Below are 20,515 nucleotides of genomic sequence, written 5' to 3' on the forward strand. Positions count from 1 at the left end.
TGATAGATTATAATGAAATTGGACAACAATTCTATCTCCGTGTATTAGATTTTGTTTTGATTTTGTCTATTCTGTTTCATGAAGACAAAAATGCTGATCAGTTTGTGAAGGTTATTTCATTTGCCACTGGTAGTTTAAGCCTGGACTGTGAAAACAGCTTTTGACAATTTAAATTTCCTCTGAAGCTATAGTGGTGATACCAGTAGAAATAACTTCCAAATTGTAAAAAAAAGAAACAAAAAAATAAAGCTGATTGATCAGTCCCTAGAGGAGGTGAAAAGAATGTTCTAAGATAAATTTATTTCGACTGTCTGGAAAATTACCCTTCTAAATATGAATTTTGATTAAAAATGTATGTTTATTATAATTTTAATTTGTGTAGAAATAAAATGTAAGAAAGTAGATAATTTATTTTTGCTGAAAAGGAAGCTTTCTGATTTCTCATATAGTTGGATTTAGATGACTTGTTAAGTACTAACAGTGATTAAATTTCAGAGTTGGGCTTAATGATGTTCATCTCAATTTCATTCTCTAGATCAAAGAATGTTCAGAAAAAGTAGAGCTGGTACATGGCAAGAAAGCTGGACTAGCAGCTGACAAGAAGGAATCCAAGCCTGTTCCTGGAAGGACTGCCACTTCAGGGGCTGCAGGAGATAAGGACACAAAAGACATTTCAGCACCCAAACCAGGACCCTTAAAAAAGGCACCTACTACTAAGGTTAATAGATGACTTGGGAAATACGGTTTAAAAGTTAGAATTTGGTAAGGCGGGATCTGATTCTCAGGTTCCTGGTTGTCCTTCCAGTATGATTTCATTTGAGAAATGAATTCGTTACCACATTGAAAATAGAGCAGAACATCCATCAACAAAGACAGAGTATTCCAACAATATATTTGGCTAAGTAAACTTTAATAGAGCTAAAAATGGTAATCAAGATACAGGAGTGCATTTTGAGGGATCGTAAAGTAATCATTAAGTAAAGAAAATGTGGCAAAGCCCTTAACAATAATATCACCTTGGTCATTTTGCTAATAATGCTGTTAAATCATATCACCAAGTCTACATACCAATTAAGGTCTTGTATCTTTGTATAAGTGGAAAAGAGGAAAATGCCTAAAGGTGAATATGGCATTCTTTTAGAGAACACTTGTCCCGTGGACTCTGTGAAGCATGAAATTATCTACTGTAGATATAGAAAGTTTATTCCTTTCTCCACCCTGAACCCCACCATGAATTAGGGGAGAGAACTGGTATTTAATAAAGCATCACTTTGGGAAATATTTTACCTAATAATATCATTTAATCATCAAACAACCCTTAAAATAAGTGTTTTGTGATTCCCATTTTTCCAGAAAGGGAAAGTGAGGCTCAGCAAGGTTAAGTATTCTGCTGTTGCAGCTCACTCTGGTATTTTTATTGTCTGCTTGTTCGTTTACTACTCACCACCACACCATGTTATAAACTTTAAGGGATAAAGATCTTATTACTGCTCAATTCTCCATGCATAGATGAGCTTCTGGCAGACAGAAGGAAGCGGGGACACATTTGGTGAATGGCTAGAGTTGCCGAGCTGGGATTTGGACCCAGACATTTCTAACTACTGCAGTATGTGTACTTTCGCTTGTATTATGCAGTGTTCTTCAGCATTCTAATGGGAGGTTGGCAGCCATTCTCTTCTGTCACCAGGTGTTGCCTCTCTGGACAATGACCTGGGAACAGTACCTTAAGGCCTTTTCTTATCTTGCTGAACCCTACCATGCTGGCCAACTTTCTCTTACAAAGAATCCTTTTAAAAAGGGCAGGGGGGAACAATCTACTTCATTCTTCTTTTGAAAAGACTTTATCAATATACCTGCTAAGCTAATAAACATATATAGCTGTAAACAAACAAAAAAAAGATAAGTAGGAGATTTGTTAATTGAAGTCCCTCTCTATACAGAAAGTGCTATTTACTATAGAAAAGGATCTAGAAGAGGTGTTCTGGTTAGTCAAAGAGTATAGAATTTTCTATTTTTAGGGTCAGAAAACAATGAAATCTCTATAGGGTCATTGTTACGAACCAGCAAAATCATACTGCTGATATGAACTGGCAAGTATTGGAGGTTTTTCTTTGATGAAAAAGAGCATTTTAGTTTTACTAATTATACCTTTTTAAAAGCTCAGATTATGTTCAAGATAACATTGGTTTCAGAGGAGGTCTGAATGTTGAAGACTAATTGGGCCCTCTGTCATTTTATCTTTTCTTTTTCAGGTTTGGGGCATAGTTTAACAAATATCCAAAATGGGTGGAATGATGTGAATAGTGATGCATGTTACCATATTAACTTTACTGCTATTGGCTGTTTGCTTTGTGATAAACTGTGATTTTCTTATGACCTTTCAAAACTGAAGTGAAGTACATTTAAATCAAGCTACTTAAATAAAGTCTTAGCAGATAAAAGCCAGTGAGTATAATAAAAAGTATGACCAACTGAAGTTTATTCCAGGATCACACAGACAATTCAATAGTAATATTCGAAAACTTACTAAATGTAGAGATGCAAAGAAATCTAATTTCAGACACTGAAAAGGAATGTAATAGATTTCAGCATGTCTTCCTGATGAGAATTCTTAAACACATAGAAATGGATGAATACTTTGACATGACTAAATATATAGAGATAGATCTTTAGACAGCAGTAGATCTTATAAACTACAGGTCAGCATCATGCTTCATAGTGATGAAATACTAGGAGCACTCCTATTAAAGTGAGGAGTAAAACAAAAAATGCCTGCTGGTACTGTTGTTATTTAATAATAATCTACAATTAGATAAAAGAATAAAGTAAAACCTGTGTTGATATGAGGAAGGAAAAGGCAGAGTCATCACTTTTGTAGATTATTTGGTCGGTCATATACTTGGAAAATACAAGTAGACCAGTTGAAGAACTATTACAGCAATAAAAAGATTGAGTTCTGTGGCCTTCTTCAACATAACTAGACCATTCACTGGCATTGTCATAGCAACCACTCTATTCAAAATTGGGTAGCTCTACAATGAGTTAGTAAGATATTTTCCTGTTATTGGGGTATCTTGTGATGAAGTATTGGGTAGCTGCTGGCAGTTAGAAACTGCCTTTTACTAATGTAGGAAAGATTTAGAGGCATTTAAGGCATCAAATGTTAATTCTTAATCTGTAAATGTAGTATAATTTCAGTTCATTTTCATTTCATTTATCTCTTTAGCTCATTCTGATTTAGAGGTTCTTTAATAATGGGGTCTGTAGATTTCCCCACAAATGGTCTTCAGGAGGTCTGTCTGTCCTTGAAAGTGCTAAGTTCTATGGGCACCAAAAATACCTTGTATTTGGTTGGTTGAACGGTCCCTTATTTTTAATCAAATTTTCAGGGAGTCGCTGGCCAAAAAAAAGTTGAAAAACCACTGTTCTGAGTCCTATGTGGTTTATTTTATTTTATTTATTTTATTTTATTTATTTATTTATTTGTTTATTTGTTTATTTTGTAATTGCTTTTAGGCTGGAGGTCCACCTAAGAAGGGGAAGCCAGCTGCACCAGGCGGCACAGGGAGCACCGGAACCAAGAACAAGAAAGGACCAGAGACCAAAGAGATAGTGGAGCCCGAGCTCTCGGTCAGTTTCATACGAGGTGCCTCAAACTCAGAAAAGCATGGAAAATCGGTTCCTATGAGAATATTTGAGTTGTTTCCTGAGCTGTACAACATATATAGTTGATTGATATTTTTTAGCTTATTGAAATGGTGCCACAGCATACACATGGAGTATCCATGTAGTTTGGCCTGCGGTATTTTTACATCCTCGTCATCTGTTTCCTAAAGCAATTCTTTATTTTTTTTAAGATGCATATATTTATTTGAGAGAGAGCATGCGCAGCGGGCCGGGGTAGGGGCAGAGAGAGAGAAATATTTTTTTTTAAGATTTTATTTATTCATGAGAGACAGAGAGAGAGAGAGGCAGAGACATAGGCAGAGGGAGAAGCAGGCTCCCTGCAGGAACCTGAAGTGGGACTCAATCCCCAGACCCGAGATCACACCCTGAGCATGACGCTCAACCGCTGAGCCACCCAGGTGTCCCAGAGAGAATCTTAAGCAGACTCTGCACTGAGTGCGAGCCAGACATAAGGCTCAATTTCATGACCCTGAGATCACAACCTGAGCCAAAACTGAGAGTTGGACACTTCAACTAACTGTACCGCCCAGGCATTCCCCCCCACAAGCAATTCTTAATTTTAATGTTTTTGTATTTTACAGATAGAAGTATGTGAAGAAAAAGCTTCAGCTGTCCTTCCTGCTACCTGTATACAACTTCTAGACAGCAGTAACTGGAAGGAAAGGCTGGCCTGTATGGAAGAGTTCCAAAAGGTAGGTGCACATAGATGAGTTGAATGCAAAAGAACATTGCATTATATAGAAGCGATGAAATTGACAAAGTGCTTGCCCTACTTGCTGTGTTTTGTATCCAGTGAACATGTTTTAGGTTGTTAACTAAAGATGAGGGGTGGGGTGCGGTTTTAGCTCTGTAGTGTTAATCTTTCAATATCTGCTTTCTATCTATGGCTTGTGTAAGCTCATAACTTAATATTCAACAAAAGTAGGTTTATTTTTAATTATAAGATTTAGATGAATTTTAATATCACAGTATTTGTTCATTAAACTTTTCATGGGCAAACAGATCACTCCAGTTAAACCACCCCTCATCCATTTCTGTTTCTCTCTTTGTTGTCATGATGAGAAGGAGAACAGACATTGTTACTTGGTATGAGAAGCACCTTTCAGAAATCCTTGTTGAAAAGGAGCATGAAAGTTCCTTTTTGACATTTACTCTGATTCTCATGAGGAAGGTAGAAACCACAAGGGCACTGGGACTTGAGGCAGAAGACCTGGCTTTCAGTCCTGCCTGTGCCATGCGTCAGGTTTAGACCTGAGTTGTGCATCTTTGAAGTTTAGTACTTAACCACTTCTAACCTATCCTACTTTGTGATGTGTTTTTAGGAAAATCAGATAAGTCAAAATATGTATAAGCAGTTTCTGCCATACATTAAGCAAAGGAAAACTTTTACTGTTATATTCCTTGGACCAAATTCTTCGTTAAATCCTGAAATGGGGTTGGGGGGGGGCGGAATTTCAATGGTATTAATATAACTGTACATCAAATACCCAAATCAAGAAACAAATCTATTTGAGCTCCCTCTATAACCTTCCTCTTTCAAGTCACCTACTTGACTTTGGTATCTACCCTTTCCCTAGGTAACCGTTAACCCCTTAAATATCGTTCTGTTGTTTTACTTCAAGGCTGTTGAACTAATGGATCGAACTGAAATGCCATGCCAGGCATTAGTGAGGATGCTGGCCAAGAAACCTGGGTGGAAAGAAACCAATTTTCAGGTAATTTTTAATTGGAGATTTTAATATCTTTCGTTAAAGTAATTTCCATCATACTCTATAAATTGAGAAAGATGTAGTTTGCTAATGATTTTTAGCCCTTTTAAAAAAATCACTCAACCAATGTGTCATCTAACTTTAAATGTAAACAATGGAGTGTGTACATTTTGATTCAACACATAACCATACCTTTGTGTAATTGATAGTTTATATGGAAGTATATATCTATATATTGTGTAATTTATGTATATGCATTTTTCTTCTCATTAGTTAGGGCTAGAAGCCCCTTAATCTTCACATGTCAAGAGAGGGATGGACAGGGAGACAAGTTTCTTACTTGTTTGGTTAAAAGATAAAAGGTCTTTAGATTACCAGTGAAAAATTACCACATAGTTTAATGTATTAACTGATAATAGAGATAAAATTTAACAGTGCCATTATTTAGCCTAAAAAGTAGGTATAAAGGGAGGTATAAGAAAGTGATACAGTGGGCTCCCCCACGGGGAGCCTGCTTCTCCCTCTGCCTATGTCCCTCCCTCTCTCTCTGTCTCTCTCATGAATAAATAAATATTTATTTTAAAAAAGTGATACAGGAAAGAAAAGTTTCTTTCTCTAGATATTCATAGACCTTGTGGGAAACAAAAGTTTGAAATATATCAGGTTTATTTTGGGCATCCTGCTAGTCCCTTTTTTGCTTCTCTTCTGCCACTTCTTGTTCTCTCTTTAGGATCATTGGCTTCCTTGCACACTGTGTTCCCTTAGCACTGTTCCAGCACTTCAGCCATACCATCCAGCTCCAGAAAGTCTTCCTCTGCCAAGAGGATTTCGTGCTGCCCTCCTCCCCTACACACCACTTTTAAAACCCCTCTTTATGCAGCTTCTTAAGTGAAAAAGCATACCTGATTTGAGCTAATACCCTCCTATGTGTTAGATCCATAACAGAGGATAATTTTATATGTGTATTTTTCTTTATAACAACTTTATTGAGAGTGTAAAACTCACCATTTTGAAGTGTACAATGCAGCAATTCTTAGTATATTCACAGAGTTCTGCAACTCCTACCACTCTATAATTTTAGAATATTTTCATCACTCCAGAAAGAAACCCCATACCCATTAGCAGTCACTCTTCCTCCCCAGATTCCCCCCATCCCTGGCAACTATGAACTCTACTTTCTGTCTCTATGGATTATTTCTCCTGGACAATTCGTATAATGAAATGTCTTTTACTTAGCATAATATTTTCAGGGTTCACCCAGATAGTAGCACTTATAACTCTACATTCTTTTTTATCACTAAATAGTATTCCATTATATGGAAGTAGAACATTTTCTTTACCCATTTATAAGTTGAAGGGCATTGGTGGCGTTTCCACTTTGTGACTGTCTCTGAACGTTCACGTACAAGTTTTTTGTGAGCACGTTTTTTCAAAAGATCTATTTATCTTTTAGTAGGGGGAGGGGCAGAGGCAGAGGCAGAAGGGGAGGGTGTGAGAGAGAGAGAATCCCGAGTAGATGCCCCACTGAGTATGGAGCTCAATGCAGGGCTCCATCTCATGACCCTGAGATTATGACCTGAGTCAAGATCAAGAGTTAGACGCCTCACTGACTGAGCCACCCAGGTGCCCCTATATGAGCACATTTTTAATTCTCTTCGATATATACCTAGAATTAGAATTATTGGGTCATATGGTAACTGTGTTTAACTTTTTGAAGAACTGCCAAACTGTTTTCCAATGTGGCTTCACCATTTTACATTTGCACCAGTGGTGCAAGAGAATTCTAATTTCTGTACATCCTCACCAATTCCTGTTATTTATTTACTTATTTATTTACTTATTTATTTTTTTTTAAGATATTTTTTATTTTATTTTTTCATAGAGACACAGAGAGAGAGAGAGAGAGGCAGAGACACAGGCAGAGGGAGAAGCAGGCTCCATGCAGAGAGCCTGACGTGGGACTCTACCCAGGGTCTCCAGGATCACGCCCTGGGCTGAAGGCGGAGCTAAACCGCTGCGCCACCGGGGCTGCCCCTTATTTGTTTTTTAAATTCCTGTTATTTAAATATTCAAACAAGACAGAGGGAAATATTGATGAGCAAAGGGGTCCCAAGAGCCATACATCTGCCATCATCACATTAACATCTTTAAATTATTTTCACATCGGGGATCCCTGGGTGGCGCAGCGGTTTAGCGCCTGCCTTTGGCCCGGGGCGCGGTCCTGGAGACCCGGGATCGAATCCCACGTCAGGCTCCCGGTGCATGAAGCCTGCTTCTCCCTCTGCCTGTGTCTCTGCCTCTCTCTCTCTCTGTGCGACTATCATAAATAAAAAATAAAATATATAAAATCTATATATTTAAATTTTTTTCACATCTTCATTCTTCCACTTAAAAATCTACAAGTTCTTGAAATCTCTCAAGTTCTGTGTATGTGTGTGTGTGTGCGCGCGCGCACATGCACACACATCTGCGTGAGGATTGTAGTTTTTTGTGAGCAACACTAGTAGGAACTCTGAGTTATGCGGTTAGTTTGGTCATTTATTATGTATTTCAGGATGTGTATTCAGTACTATATGCAAATAACCCTAAGGAGAATAGAGAAATTAATTTTATCAGTTCATAAACTTTTCATGTACTAATTTTGCTTGTTAATATTTTAAAACATTGAGTTTGGTTTTTTCTCTCTTGCTGTCAATTAGCTATTTTAATTCATAGCAAGGATAAAAATTATTTTGCATCTTTGTTCAAAATTGTCATTTTGGGGCAGCCCGGGTGGCTCAGTGGTTTAGCGTCGCCTTCAGCCCAGGGCGTGATCTTGGAGACCCAGGATTGAGTCCCACGTCAGGCTCCCTGCATGGAGCCTGCTTCTCCCTCTGCCTGTGTCTCTGCCTCTCCCTCTCTCTGTCTCTCATGAATAAATAAAATCTTTAAAAAAAAAATTGTCATTTTTAAAGGCATCTGGCTGGCTCAGCCGGTAGAGCATGAAGCTCTTGATCTCAGGGTCATGAGTTTGCACCCCATGTTGAATGTAGAGCTTACTTTAAAAATAAATAAATAAATAAACTTGTCATTTTTAGTTTGGTCGTGTTCTCAGGTATCCCTGTGTTACATCTTTAGGCTGCCATAAAAATAAGTAAATCAGTGTTTTTGGCTTACTCATAAATTTGTGATGCTTATCCTTGTTCAGGTGATGCAGATGAAGCTTCATATAGTTGCTCTGATTGCCCAGAAGGGGAATTTTTCCAAAACTTCAGCTCAGATTGTCTTGGATGGCCTTGTGGACAAGATTGGAGATGTGAAATGTGGGAACAATGCAAAAGAAGCTATGACAGCAATAGCAGAAGCTTGCATGTTGCCATGGACAGCTGAACAGGTTAGTGACAGAGCTTTCTTTCCCCAACTTTTTCTGGCTTTTTCCCGAATTTTAATTTAAGGTTACTGATTAAACTGTAGTTCTTTTCTTCTCAAGTCAAAACATTTTTATATTGTGCATTTTTATCTTTACCTCTAATATTATACTGTTGCCTGATAAGAATTTATCTTGGCCAAGAATATTCTATTAAAAAATGAGAGTGATTTTTCTCTTAAGACATTATAATTCAGAGTGATCACTAATGAAGAGTTGTAAAGTCCAGAATGCTTTTAATACTCCTGTCACATACCTCATTTTCTTGTGTTAGTTAAATATTTCATTCCTAAGGCATTCTTGCAATTCTATCAGCATTAGAAAAACCACTTCTACCTTTATGCCATACTATATTTCTGTGAGATATATAAGAGGGAATACATGCTTATTTGTGTTTTCTTCCTTCTTCGCTTCAGGTTATGTCAATGGCTTTCTCACAGAAGAATCCCAAGAATCAATCAGAAACTCTGAATTGGCTATCAAATGCAATAAAAGAATTTGGTTTTTCTGGGTAAGTCAGAAAGAAATCAGGTACAGAATAATTAAATATTGTGCCTACCTCTGACTTGTTATTCTGTTTGCTGTAGCTATCTCTGCCATTTATGAGAAGCCAGAGCTGGGTCATCTAATATATATAAAACATAACTACCTTTGTTCCTCAAAAGTTGATGTTGGTTCATGCTCCTGCATTTTTATGTCCTCTAACATTAGAGCTCTCTAAGTTATCTTTCCATAAGTGTTAATAACTATCCCTTAGAAAAGCCAGTTCCAAGGATTTTTAGTCAAACACATTTGGAAATTACTACATATAATCACATTTGTTTAGAGATCTGTCATGCATGTTGGTGAATTCAAGTTTACCTAAACAACAGAGAAGCTTACCTAACTTTATTTATTAACCCACTGTTTCCCAAACTTGTTTGCATATTGAACACATTTGTTTATTTAACAAAATTTTACAGAGCTTACTTTATGCCAGGCACTTTTTTTTTTTTTTTTAAAGATTTTATGTATTTGAGAGAGACACAGAGATAACAAGAGAGTGGGAACAGGGAGGAGAGGGAGAAGCAGGCTCCCCGCTAAGCAAGGAGCCTGACTTTAGGCTCAGTCCCAGGACCCTGGGATCATGCCCTGAGCCAAAGGCAGATGCTTAACTGACTGAGCCACCCAGGCGCCCCTATGCCAGGCACTTTTTCTTCTTATTTTTCTTTTTCTTTTTCTTTTCTTTTTTTTTTTTTTTGCCAGGCACTTTCTAAATAATAATTCATTTCATTTAATTCTTATAAAAACTATGTGAGGTATTGTCATTCCCATTTTAAACATGTGGAAACTGGGGCACAGGAAGCTTGAGTCATCTGTCCAAGTCACAGTTCTGAAGTGGCAAAGCCAAGATTTGAATCTAGGCTTTCAGATTCTAAGAAAGAATACCTTAACTGCTATACCATGTTACCTTTCTCTGTGCCATGCTTATTTTTTACTATATACCTCTTAATGTCTTACAAAGTAGTTTTCTAGGGGCTCATGGGTGGCTCAAACAGTTAAGTGTGTGACTTCAGCTCAGGTCATGATCTCAGGGTCCTCGAATTGAGCCTCACATTGGGCTTCTCCCTCATCAAAGAGTCTACTTATTCCTCTGCCCCTGACTTTGCTTGTGTCCGCACTCTCTCTCTCTCTTTCTCAAATAAATAAATAAAATCTTAAAAAAAAAAAAAAACCAACAAAGTAGTTTTCTACATTCTACCAAATAAATACTACCCTAGAGGTTCTCAAATGACATTCAAGCAAAGACACAATTATTTGGGGGTGCCTGAATGACTCAGTCAGTTAGGTGTCTGACTCTTGGTCTCAGCTCATGATCTCAGGGTTTTGAGATCAAGCCCTATATCAGACTGGAGTCTGATTAAGATTCTCTCTCTCTCCGGGGATCCCTGGGTGGCTTAGTGGTTTAGCGCCTGCCTTCAGCTCAGAGCGTGGTCCTGGAGTCCCGGATCGAGTTCCCTGCATGGAGCCTGCTTCTTCCTCTGCCTGTCTCTACCGCTCGCTTGCTCTCTCTCTCTCTCTCATATGAATAAATAAATAAAATCTAAAAAAAAAAAAAAAAGATTATCTCTCTCTCCCCCTTTCTGCCCCTCCCTCCACTCATACACATGCACACACTCTCTCAGATAAAAAATCGTGAAAATTTTAAAAAATGAAAATAGCAAGGAGTGATTGTTCTTCAGTAGGTAGAAGAGGGGAATGAGTTGGGGGGGTGGGTCGGGAGTAGGAAGAGATAAGATGTGAGAAAGAATGGGGCCAGGTCACATTGGGCCTCGGGTTTTGAATAAGTTGGAAACCATTAGATGATTTTTTTTTCATTAGATGATTTTTAAAAAATATTTTTATTTATTCATGAGCAACAGAGAGAGAGGGGCAGAGGGAGAAGCAGGCTGCATGCAGGGAGCTGGATGTGGAACTTGATCCTGGAACTCCGGGATCATGCCCTGGGCTGAAGGCAGCCGGTCAACCACTGAGCCACCCAGGCATCCCCCATTAGATGATTTTAAGCAGAAAAGTAATAGGATCATTTGAACTGTAGTCGGAGAGAACAGATAGTATGGATCAAAGAGACTAGTTAGTAAGCTATTGGAATAATCCTGTCAAAATATGGTGGCTTGGCCATAGTTTGTAGAGATGAAGTATTAGGACTCAGAATATATTTGAAAGATCTGAACAGGTTACTGGGTATAGGAGAGAGAAGAGTGAAGGATGGCCTTAGTGAATGATGGAATGATGTGGCTCTACTGAGGTAGGGAAGATTGTGGGAAGAGCAGCATTTGAGTTTGGGGTGTGGACAGTCAAGAGTTTTGGACCTGACAGATGTGGGACATCTACTATACATTCGAATGGAAGTGTTAAAAAGGCTGTGTGTGTGTGTGTGTGTGTGTGTGTGTGTGTGTGTATGAATGAATGAATCTAGAATTCAGAGGATAGGTCAACACTGGGATTTAGGAGTAATGAGCATGTAGACAGTATATAATGTTCCCTGTAAATGAATGGGGAGAGAGAATAGGTGAGAGTTGAGGACAGAGCCAAAGGGAACCAGTCCTAGAGTCTGGTTTTATAAAACTCTTGAGTACTTTGAGGATTTCATTTTTTTGTTTCTAATTTTAAATGTTATTTCTTTTAGATTGAATGTGAAAGCTTTCATTAGCAATGTGAAGACAGCTCTTGCTGCAACAAACCCAGTGAGTACATACCACATATGTAGGAACATTGCAGCCATCTTTGTGGTTCTGTTTTCATTTGGAAAGTTCTTTTTGTTTTGTCTGCCAGGCTGTGAGGACTTCAGCCATCACCCTGCTTGGTGTGATGTATCTGTATGTTGGTCCCTCTTTGCGAATGTTCTTTGAGGATGAGAAGCCTGCCCTCCTATCCCAAATAGATGCAGAATTTGAGAAGGTAAAGATTCCAAAAATGATACAGTCCATTAGTAGACTTGAGAATGCTCATGTTAGTTGAATTTAAGCTTTTAACCCTTTGGAATTAAGACTATATATGTATTTGCTTTTATATGCATAAAGTATCCCTGGGAAGAATTCATAAGAAATTGATGGCTTTGTTTATGAGGAGGACAACTGGATAGCTGTGGTAAAGGAGGGGAAATTTTTCTCTTTATGTCTTTTGTACCTTTGGAATATCAAACATTTGAATGTATTGCCTATTCAGAAAGTATATCAACATTTAAAATTGCTTAAATAAAAACAGAAACTTGGTCTTCCTGGAATAAACTTTCTAACCAAAGTTGCTGAGTTTGGGCAGACTTACTCTATACTTCTTGGGCATCCAAGTCAAAAGACAGCTTCATGATTGGAAAGTCAGATTCTGGTAGGTTTGTATAAAAAAACCTTTTGAAAAAAAAAAGAAAACTTTTGCCATATAATCTCAAATTTGGGATCTGTGTAGGAATTAAAATATATGTTGGGTAGGACTCTTTGGGTTGCTTGGTTAACCATCTAACTCTTAATTTCAGCTCAAGTCATAATCTTAGGGTTGTGAGATCGAGTTCTGTGTCAGGTTCTGTGCTGGGTATAGAGCCTGCTTAAGGTTCTCCCCTCCCCCCCTTTCTTAAACTGTGTAAATTTTAAGTGGTATGAAGGAATATGAAAGTTTAACATAGGCCCATTCTCTAACTTGTTTGCTATTGTACCGTTCATCAAGTTCATTATCCTCACTGATTTGTTTGTGTGTAGATGCAGGGGCAGAGCCCACCTGCTCCAACCAGAGGAATTTCCAAACACAGCATTAGTGGTACAGATGAAGGAGAAGATGGAGATGAACCAGATGAGGTGGGCACTGATGTTGTGGATCTTTTGCCGAGGACAGAAATCAGGTAGGTTTGTTGCAAATGGTTTATTGGATTTATGTAATGGGGGAGAAGGAGGGGGCGGTTTGTAGTGAATTCTTAATGTTAATCTTCTTTTTCTCAGTCAAGAATACTTCTATGACATCATTTCTTTAAGAGTCTGGAATTAAAGATTCTGTCTTCTGTTTTTTCAGTGATAAAATCACTTCGGAGTTGGTGTCTAAGATTAGTGACAAGAATTGGAAGATCAGGAAAGAAGGCCTTGATGAAGTTGCAGGTATTATCAATGAAGCAAAATTTATCCAGCCGAATATAGGTGAACTGCCAACTGCCTTGAAAGGTCGACTCAATGATTCGAATAAAATATTGGTACGTAGAACATATGCCTATTCTTTTCTTTCCTTCCCTCTTCCCTGTAGGAAGTTCCTTTTTAATAATCTTCACCTGCAAAAGAAATGAATGGTCACTTTACTTTGAACTAGAAATAATCTCCTTTAATTTCTTAAGTGTGCCTCAAGGTAGGTTGGTATATGGCAGGTTTATTAATCAAATTCTCATGAATCTCAGATTTCCTTTTTATAGGACTCTAATATTAAATATCCTTCTATAAAACTAACTTGTTATTTGTGTAAACATGCTTAATTTCTAATTTTTTTATTTGGGTTTTTATGACAGGATTTTCTTAAGCTAGGTTTTACCTTTAAAATTATAAAGCACTATCCTTTCTGGTCTAAAATCCTAATACTCCAGTGTTAGAGCTAATGATAAAAGGAGAGGCCACTGCCTGTAAATTACTCATAAGCTAAGTAAGGCCTGAAACTTTCTACTGCATTGACTGCTTACCAGCTGACTTAGAAAACTTTAAATACAGTTTGCTCTTGGTTTCAACATCAAGTGTTGGCTCTTTTCCCACTCAGGTGCAACAGACATTGAATATCCTCCAGCAACTGGCAGTAGCCATGGGCCCAAACATCAAGCAGCATGTGAAGAACTTAGGCATCCCTATCATCACAGTTCTTGGAGACAGCAAGGTAAACCTGACTGCTGACCACAGCTCCCTTCTGGAATAGGCCAGTCACATTCTTGGGCTAAGAGCAGTTCTTACATCTGCGTGTAAGAGTATACATAAACAATCTATAAACTTTGTAGGCAAAAGAACATTAGGAGGAAAATAGTGATAAACATCTTTACCTCCCAGGCTCACCTTCATAAAGTGAGCAATTATGACACTAGCTTTACGACTCTTAGATAAGTTATTTATCTTCTTTGAGGTTCAGTTTCTTTATCTGTGAAATTTCATTCTTCAGAACTAAAATAACAGTCTGTACATCAGGTACCTGTTACTGTCTCATATAGTATGGACTTGAGAAATTTGGCTATTATGATTATGACATCATTGTTTTAAGTACTGTTATGAAGAGTGAATACATTTATGAATTTTGAGGTCATGTATTTATTTTCTTCCTTGTTCTCCTGAACTGCTGGAGCAAAATTTTCTGTCACTTTAGTTTCACAGTTCTAGAATTGGTCTCCTCGAAAGTTGCAAGCCTCTTATATTTAGCCCTAGATTGAATATTTGAATGTGTCTTTATTTTGTGCAATTCATTTAATGTAAGGAGTTGGGAGTGTTTTAATATTTTCCTGTCAGTAAGACCTCATTCTATGAACACATAAATATGAAAATTCTAAGTGTTCAGGCAAATTTAGTAATTTCAGTCTATTATGAGTTTTCTACCCTGTAAATTGTTAGTAATTTCAGTCTAACTATTATGAGTTCTCTTCCCTGTAGAGTTACATTCTTTAGTAGAGAACTGTGGACATAACTTCAGAAAACAAAACCTCTGAGTTTATTCCCTTTACATGATATGTTATGCCCAGGTCACTGTTTTTGCCTAGTTTAATGGAGTATGGGATCTTACAGTTGGAATTTTGTTTCTCCTTTACTTTGGATTTTCAGTACTACCGTAGAACTCAATTCTGTGTCAGAGAAGTTGATTCCAAGTATATTCGTGTGGACCTTAAAGAAACCTCCGTTGTTCATGTTGCCAAAGCAACAGTTTTTCACTCCCTACCTTCAAACCGTAACTGATATTATCTTTACTAATTCTTTCCATTTAGAACAATGTTCGGGCTGCTGCACTAGCAACTGTGAATGCTTGGGCAGAACAGACAGGCATGAAGGAATGGCTAGAGGGAGAAGATCTTTCTGAAGAGCTCAAAAAGGAAAATCCTTTCTTGAGGCAAGAGGTAAGTACTACAATTATGATGTGCTTTACTCATGAATTTTACCTTCTTAGAGGTATGACCTACCTAATAAATATACTTATATGGATAGAATGAGTTTCATTATGAAACAGTTAATAAAATGAAACCAAATTCCTGAAACTTTTATACTCATGTACCTCTTTTTTTCCCTTTCTTCATATACTTTTTTTTAACAATAAATTAAAGATTTATTTGAAAGAAAGAGCATGCACACACTTAAGTGGGGGAAGAGGCGGGGCGGGGGGGAGAGAATCCTCAAGCAGATTCCCAGCTGAGTGGGAGCCCAACTTGGGGCTCCATCCCAGAACCCTCAGATCATGACCTAAGCCAAAGTCAAGAGTCAGACGCTCAACCAACTGAGCCACCCAGGTGCCCCTTAACAATAAAATTTTTTAAAGGACTAGACTTTTTGTGAAATTTTTTCTTTTCTTGAACTCTGAAATGGTAAAATAAAAGGTTTTAATCAGAACATAAAAATAAATTCAGCATTCAAAAATCCATCAGTATAATTCATCATACCAGCAGGCTAAAGAAGAAAAAGTATAATTGTGTCGTATAATTGTATCAGTTGACGCACAAAAAAGGATTTGAGAAAATCCAACATCTGTTCAAGACAAAAACTCTGAGCATATTAGTAATAGAAGAGAAAAGAATTACCTCAGCTTGATGAAGACCACCTACAGAAAACCTCTGTAGATAATATCATTCTTATCTAAAGAGTGGTGAAAGACTGGATGCTTTCCTCATAAGATTGTAAACAATGTCCATTTTCACCATTATTAATTAGCATAGTATGGGAAGTTCTAGTTATTGCAGTGAGGCAAGAAAAAGAAATGAAAGACAGATTGGAAAAAAAGTAAAACTATCCTTAATGGCAGATAACATGGCTATCTACACAGAAAATGCTAAGGAATCTACAAGTAAACTAATAAAAGAGTTCAGTAACATTGTAGGATACAAAATTAACACCCAAATATCAATCACATCTCTTTATAATATAGTGAACATATGGAAATTGAAATGAAAAAAATAATACCATGTACAATTACTCCAAAGAAAATGAAATCCTTAGATGTACACTTAGCAAAGCAAATACAGAATGTGTATACTGGAAGTTACAGAATGCTGATGAAAGAATTCAAGGAAGACCTAAATAGATGGAGAGATACGCCATGATCATAGATAGGAAGGCTCAATGTAGAGATGTCCATTCTCCCCAAATAGACCTATAGGTTTAATGTAATTTCCATCAAAATTGCAGCAAGTTTTTTTTTTTTTTTATAGACAAATAGAAGTTTATTTTGAGATCTATATTCTAGGTAAAACAATCTTGACAAAGAAGAAAAGCATGGAAATAATCACTCTACCATATATTAAGGCTTACATATTGCTAACATAATCAAGAAACTGACCTAGAGGTTGGGAGACAGAGGACAGATCCAGGTCAGTGGAACTGAAGAGAAAACCCAGAAATAGACCCACCAAATGTGATCAACTAGTTTTTGACAAAGTTACCAAAGTAATTTAGTGTAGGAGCTAGCCTTTTCAACAAATGACTCTAGAGCCTTTGACACTTGTAGATAAAACATTGAACCTCAATCTAAACCTTCCATCCTATAGAAATATTAACTCAGACTGGATCATGGACTGAAATGTAGAACATAAATCTATAAAACTTTTATTTATTTAAGTAAGCTCCACACCTAGCATGGAGTCCAGCATGGGGTTTGAACTTCTGACCCTGACTGAGATGAAGACCTGAGCTGAAATCAAGAATTGGATGCTTAACCAACTGAGCCACACAGGCACCCCAAGTCTTTAGAACTTTTAAAGATAACATCAGTGAAAAACTTCAGGATATAGAAATTCTTCAGGCAAGGAATTCTTAGATTTGACACCAAAACCACAGTCCTATCAATGGAAAGAATTGATAAAGGTGTACCTCATAAAAATTACGAACTTTTACACTCTGCAACCATGTGAATATGATGAAAAGGCAGGTACACTGCTGGAGAAAATATTTGCAAACTCAATACCTGATAACCATTATTTAAAATATGTAAAGAATTCGCAAAACAGTAAAATAATAATAATAATAATAATAATTAGAAAATGGCCAAAAGATGGGGCACCTGACTGGTTCAGTTGGTGAAGCATACGACTCTTGATCTCAGTGTCATGAGTTTGAGTCCTACATAAAAAAAAAAAAAGAAGAAAAGGAAAGAAAAAAAAAAGGTCAAAATACATGAATAGATGTTTCACTGAAGAGGATATGCAAATAGCAAATAAGCCCCATGAAAGTTGTTCAGTATTATTAACCATGAGGAAATATAAGTTAAAACTATATTGACATATCACTACAACTATCAGAATTACTGAAATGTGATAACACCAGATGCTGGCAAGGATGCAAAGAAATTTGAACACTCTGCTGGAGGAAATGTAAAATGGTATAGCCACTCTAAGAAAGAGTTTGGCAGTTTCTTATATGTGGGATGCCTGGGTAGTTCAGTGGTCGAGTGTCTGCCTTTGGCTCAGGTCATGATCCCGGGGTCCTGGGATTGAGTCTTGCATCAGGCTCCCTCTGCCTCTCTGTGTCTCTCATAAATAAATAAAGTCTCTTTTAAAAAAAGAACAAAAACTTAACATATAAGGGGCACCTGAGTGGCTCAGTCAGTAAGGGTCCAACTCTTGATTTCAGCTCAGGTCATGATCTCAGGGTCATGAGATTGAGCTCCACGTTGGGCTCCAGGCCCAGTGGGGAATCTGCCTGAGATTCTGACTCTCCCTCTCCCTCTGCCCCAAACCTCACACAAACGCTCTCTCTCTCTCTCAAGTCTTTTTTAAAAACCCCAAAACCGAACATATGGTTACTGTATGACCCAGCAATTGTAATCTTTTTATTCCATAAAAATGAAAATCTGATCTGCATAAACATCTATTCACAGATAATCATAGCAGCTTCATTCATGATACAAAAAAACTAGAAACAGCCCAGATATCCTTCAAGAGGTGCAAGGTTAAACCAACTGTTTTATGTCCGTATAGTAATACTATTTAGCAATATACGAATCAGATATGTGCAACAATTGAGATTAATCTCCAAGGGATTATGTTGAGTGGTGAAACCCAGCTCCAGTTACATACCATATGATTCCATTTATTGAATATATTTGAAATTACAAATTTTAGAAAGGGAGAACAGATCAGTAGTTACCAGGGATTGGAATGGGAGAAGTGAGATGCTTATGGTTATAAAGGAGGCAACATGAGGGATCCTTACAATGGAACTGCTTAAAATTTTGACTGTGATGTCAGATGTAGTAAAATATATGTGATAAAATCCTAGCACTAAGTAAGTATACACACAGACAAAAATGACAACAGCAAAGCTGGGCATTATGAACAAGATCAGTGGATTGTATCTGTCAATACCTGGTTGTGATACTACAGTATAATTTTATTTTTTTAAGATTGTATTTATTTATTCATGAGAGAGAGAGGCAGAGACATAGACACAGGCAAAGAGAAAAGCAGGCTCCCTGTGGGGAACTCAATCCCAGGACGCCTGGATCACACCCTGAGCCAAAGGCAGACTCTCAACCACTGAGCCACCCAGGTGTCCCTATGTATAATTTTATAAAGTGTACTGTTGGAGGAAACTGAGTGCATGGGATCTGTGTTATTTCTTATATAACTCCATATGACTACAATTATCAATACAAACTTCAACTAAAAAAATAGAGATATGAATTATTTTGAAGGAATAGAGAAAAACTGTTGATATAAGGCTGAAAACACAAGTCCTGGTAGAACTTGTCCTCCCCTGATCAGATAAGTGGTCTGCATTTTCTCTGACTAGGTAAATTCTTAGAATTTTTTTAAAAAGATAAGTGAAAAGTTGTTCATCTTTAAAATACATTAAGAACTATTAAAGCTTTTAAGAATTAAAAAAAAAAAAAGTAAAGCTTTAGAGTTTTTTTTTTTAAGATTTTATTTATTTATTCACGAGAGACAGAGACAGCGACATAGGCAGAGAGAGAAGCAGGCTCCCTACAGGGAGCCCAGTGTGGGATTCGATCCCAGAACCCCAGGATCACGACCTGAGCCAAAGGCAGAGACACTTAACCACTGAGCCACTCAGGTGCCCCAGAACTTTAGAGTTTAATGCCTAAGTATGGTCCAAAGAACCATGTCCTTATCTTTCTTTTTTTTAAAAAAAGATTTTATTTATTCACGAGAAACTCAGAGAGAAAGAGAGGCAGAGACACAGGCAGAGGGAGAAGCAGGCTCTTAGCAGGGAGCCTGATGGGGACTGGATCCTGGGTCTCCAGGGTCACACCCTGGGCTGAAGGTGGTGCTAAATTGCTGAGCCACCCAGGCTGCCCACCATGTCCTTATCTTAAGATTGTCATCTTTGTGTATATTATTTAAATACAGCGTAGTTCTTGAACAATGAAAATTACTGATTTTATAATGGAAAGTTGTAGCGTAAGAACTAATTCAGTGTTTGGTACTGATGCAGTCATAAAGCATAAGATGTAAGTAATAATTTTCCACTTGAAGTGTATAACTGGTCTTTATTTCTTTTGGCAGCTTCTGGGCTGGCTGGCTGAGAAACTACCGACTCTTCGTTCCACCCCCACAGACCTTATCCTTTGTGTTCCCCATCTCTATTCATGCCTGGAGGATCGCAATGGAGATGTGCGGAAGAAGGCCCAAGATGCCTTGCCATTCTTCATGATGCATCTGGGATATGAGAAAATGGCCAAGGCTACCGGGAAACTAAAGGTACTACTTCTTGTGGTTTGCTGCTGTTAAAAGCCATTAGAAAAATATTGAACATGAATTTATATAGGCAAGAGATCATATTACCTCCTAGGAGTTGCACTTGAAATCCCAATGAGAGCAAATCGAACAATACACAGAACTCAAAGAACCTGACTCTGGAGGGGCAAAAATTACAACCTTCTAGAATGGTAGCTAATTTAGTATGACTTCATAATGTGTTACTTCTCTTGTACAGTGTGCCACCTCCCTTACTTCATAGGTATTTCAAAACTAGGAGTTCAATGATGTGTTTGACAGCAGCTCTGTTAGTAA

The 20,515-nt window shown here is 37.5% G+C and overlaps 1 protein-coding gene across 6 annotated transcripts in view; it reads left to right on the plus strand.

Moving 5' to 3' along the window:
• The window catches only part of CKAP5 (cytoskeleton associated protein 5), a 105,032-nt gene that overhangs the window by 55,511 nt on the left and 29,006 nt on the right, over positions 1-20,515 (plus strand). For all 6 annotated transcript variants that reach the window (XM_041722595.1, XM_041722596.1, XM_041722597.1 and 3 more), the window contains exons 13-25: positions 536-718; positions 3,517-3,630; positions 4,269-4,379; positions 5,310-5,402; positions 8,584-8,769; positions 9,219-9,313; positions 11,972-12,029; positions 12,118-12,243; positions 13,035-13,174; positions 13,342-13,516; positions 14,065-14,178; positions 15,266-15,394; positions 20,009-20,203. In XM_041722595.1, the coding sequence (XP_041578529.1) occupies positions 536-718; positions 3,517-3,630; positions 4,269-4,379; positions 5,310-5,402; positions 8,584-8,769; positions 9,219-9,313; positions 11,972-12,029; positions 12,118-12,243; positions 13,035-13,174; positions 13,342-13,516; positions 14,065-14,178; positions 15,266-15,394; positions 20,009-20,203 (1,719 nt within the window). The remainder of the gene's footprint in view (positions 1-535; positions 719-3,516; positions 3,631-4,268; positions 4,380-5,309; positions 5,403-8,583; positions 8,770-9,218; positions 9,314-11,971; positions 12,030-12,117; positions 12,244-13,034; positions 13,175-13,341; positions 13,517-14,064; positions 14,179-15,265; positions 15,395-20,008; positions 20,204-20,515) is intronic.

The sequence above is a fragment of the Vulpes lagopus genome, chromosome 11 (assembly GCF_018345385.1).
Source record: "Vulpes lagopus strain Blue_001 chromosome 11, ASM1834538v1, whole genome shotgun sequence".
Classification (NCBI taxonomy): Eukaryota; Metazoa; Chordata; class Mammalia; order Carnivora; family Canidae; genus Vulpes; species Vulpes lagopus.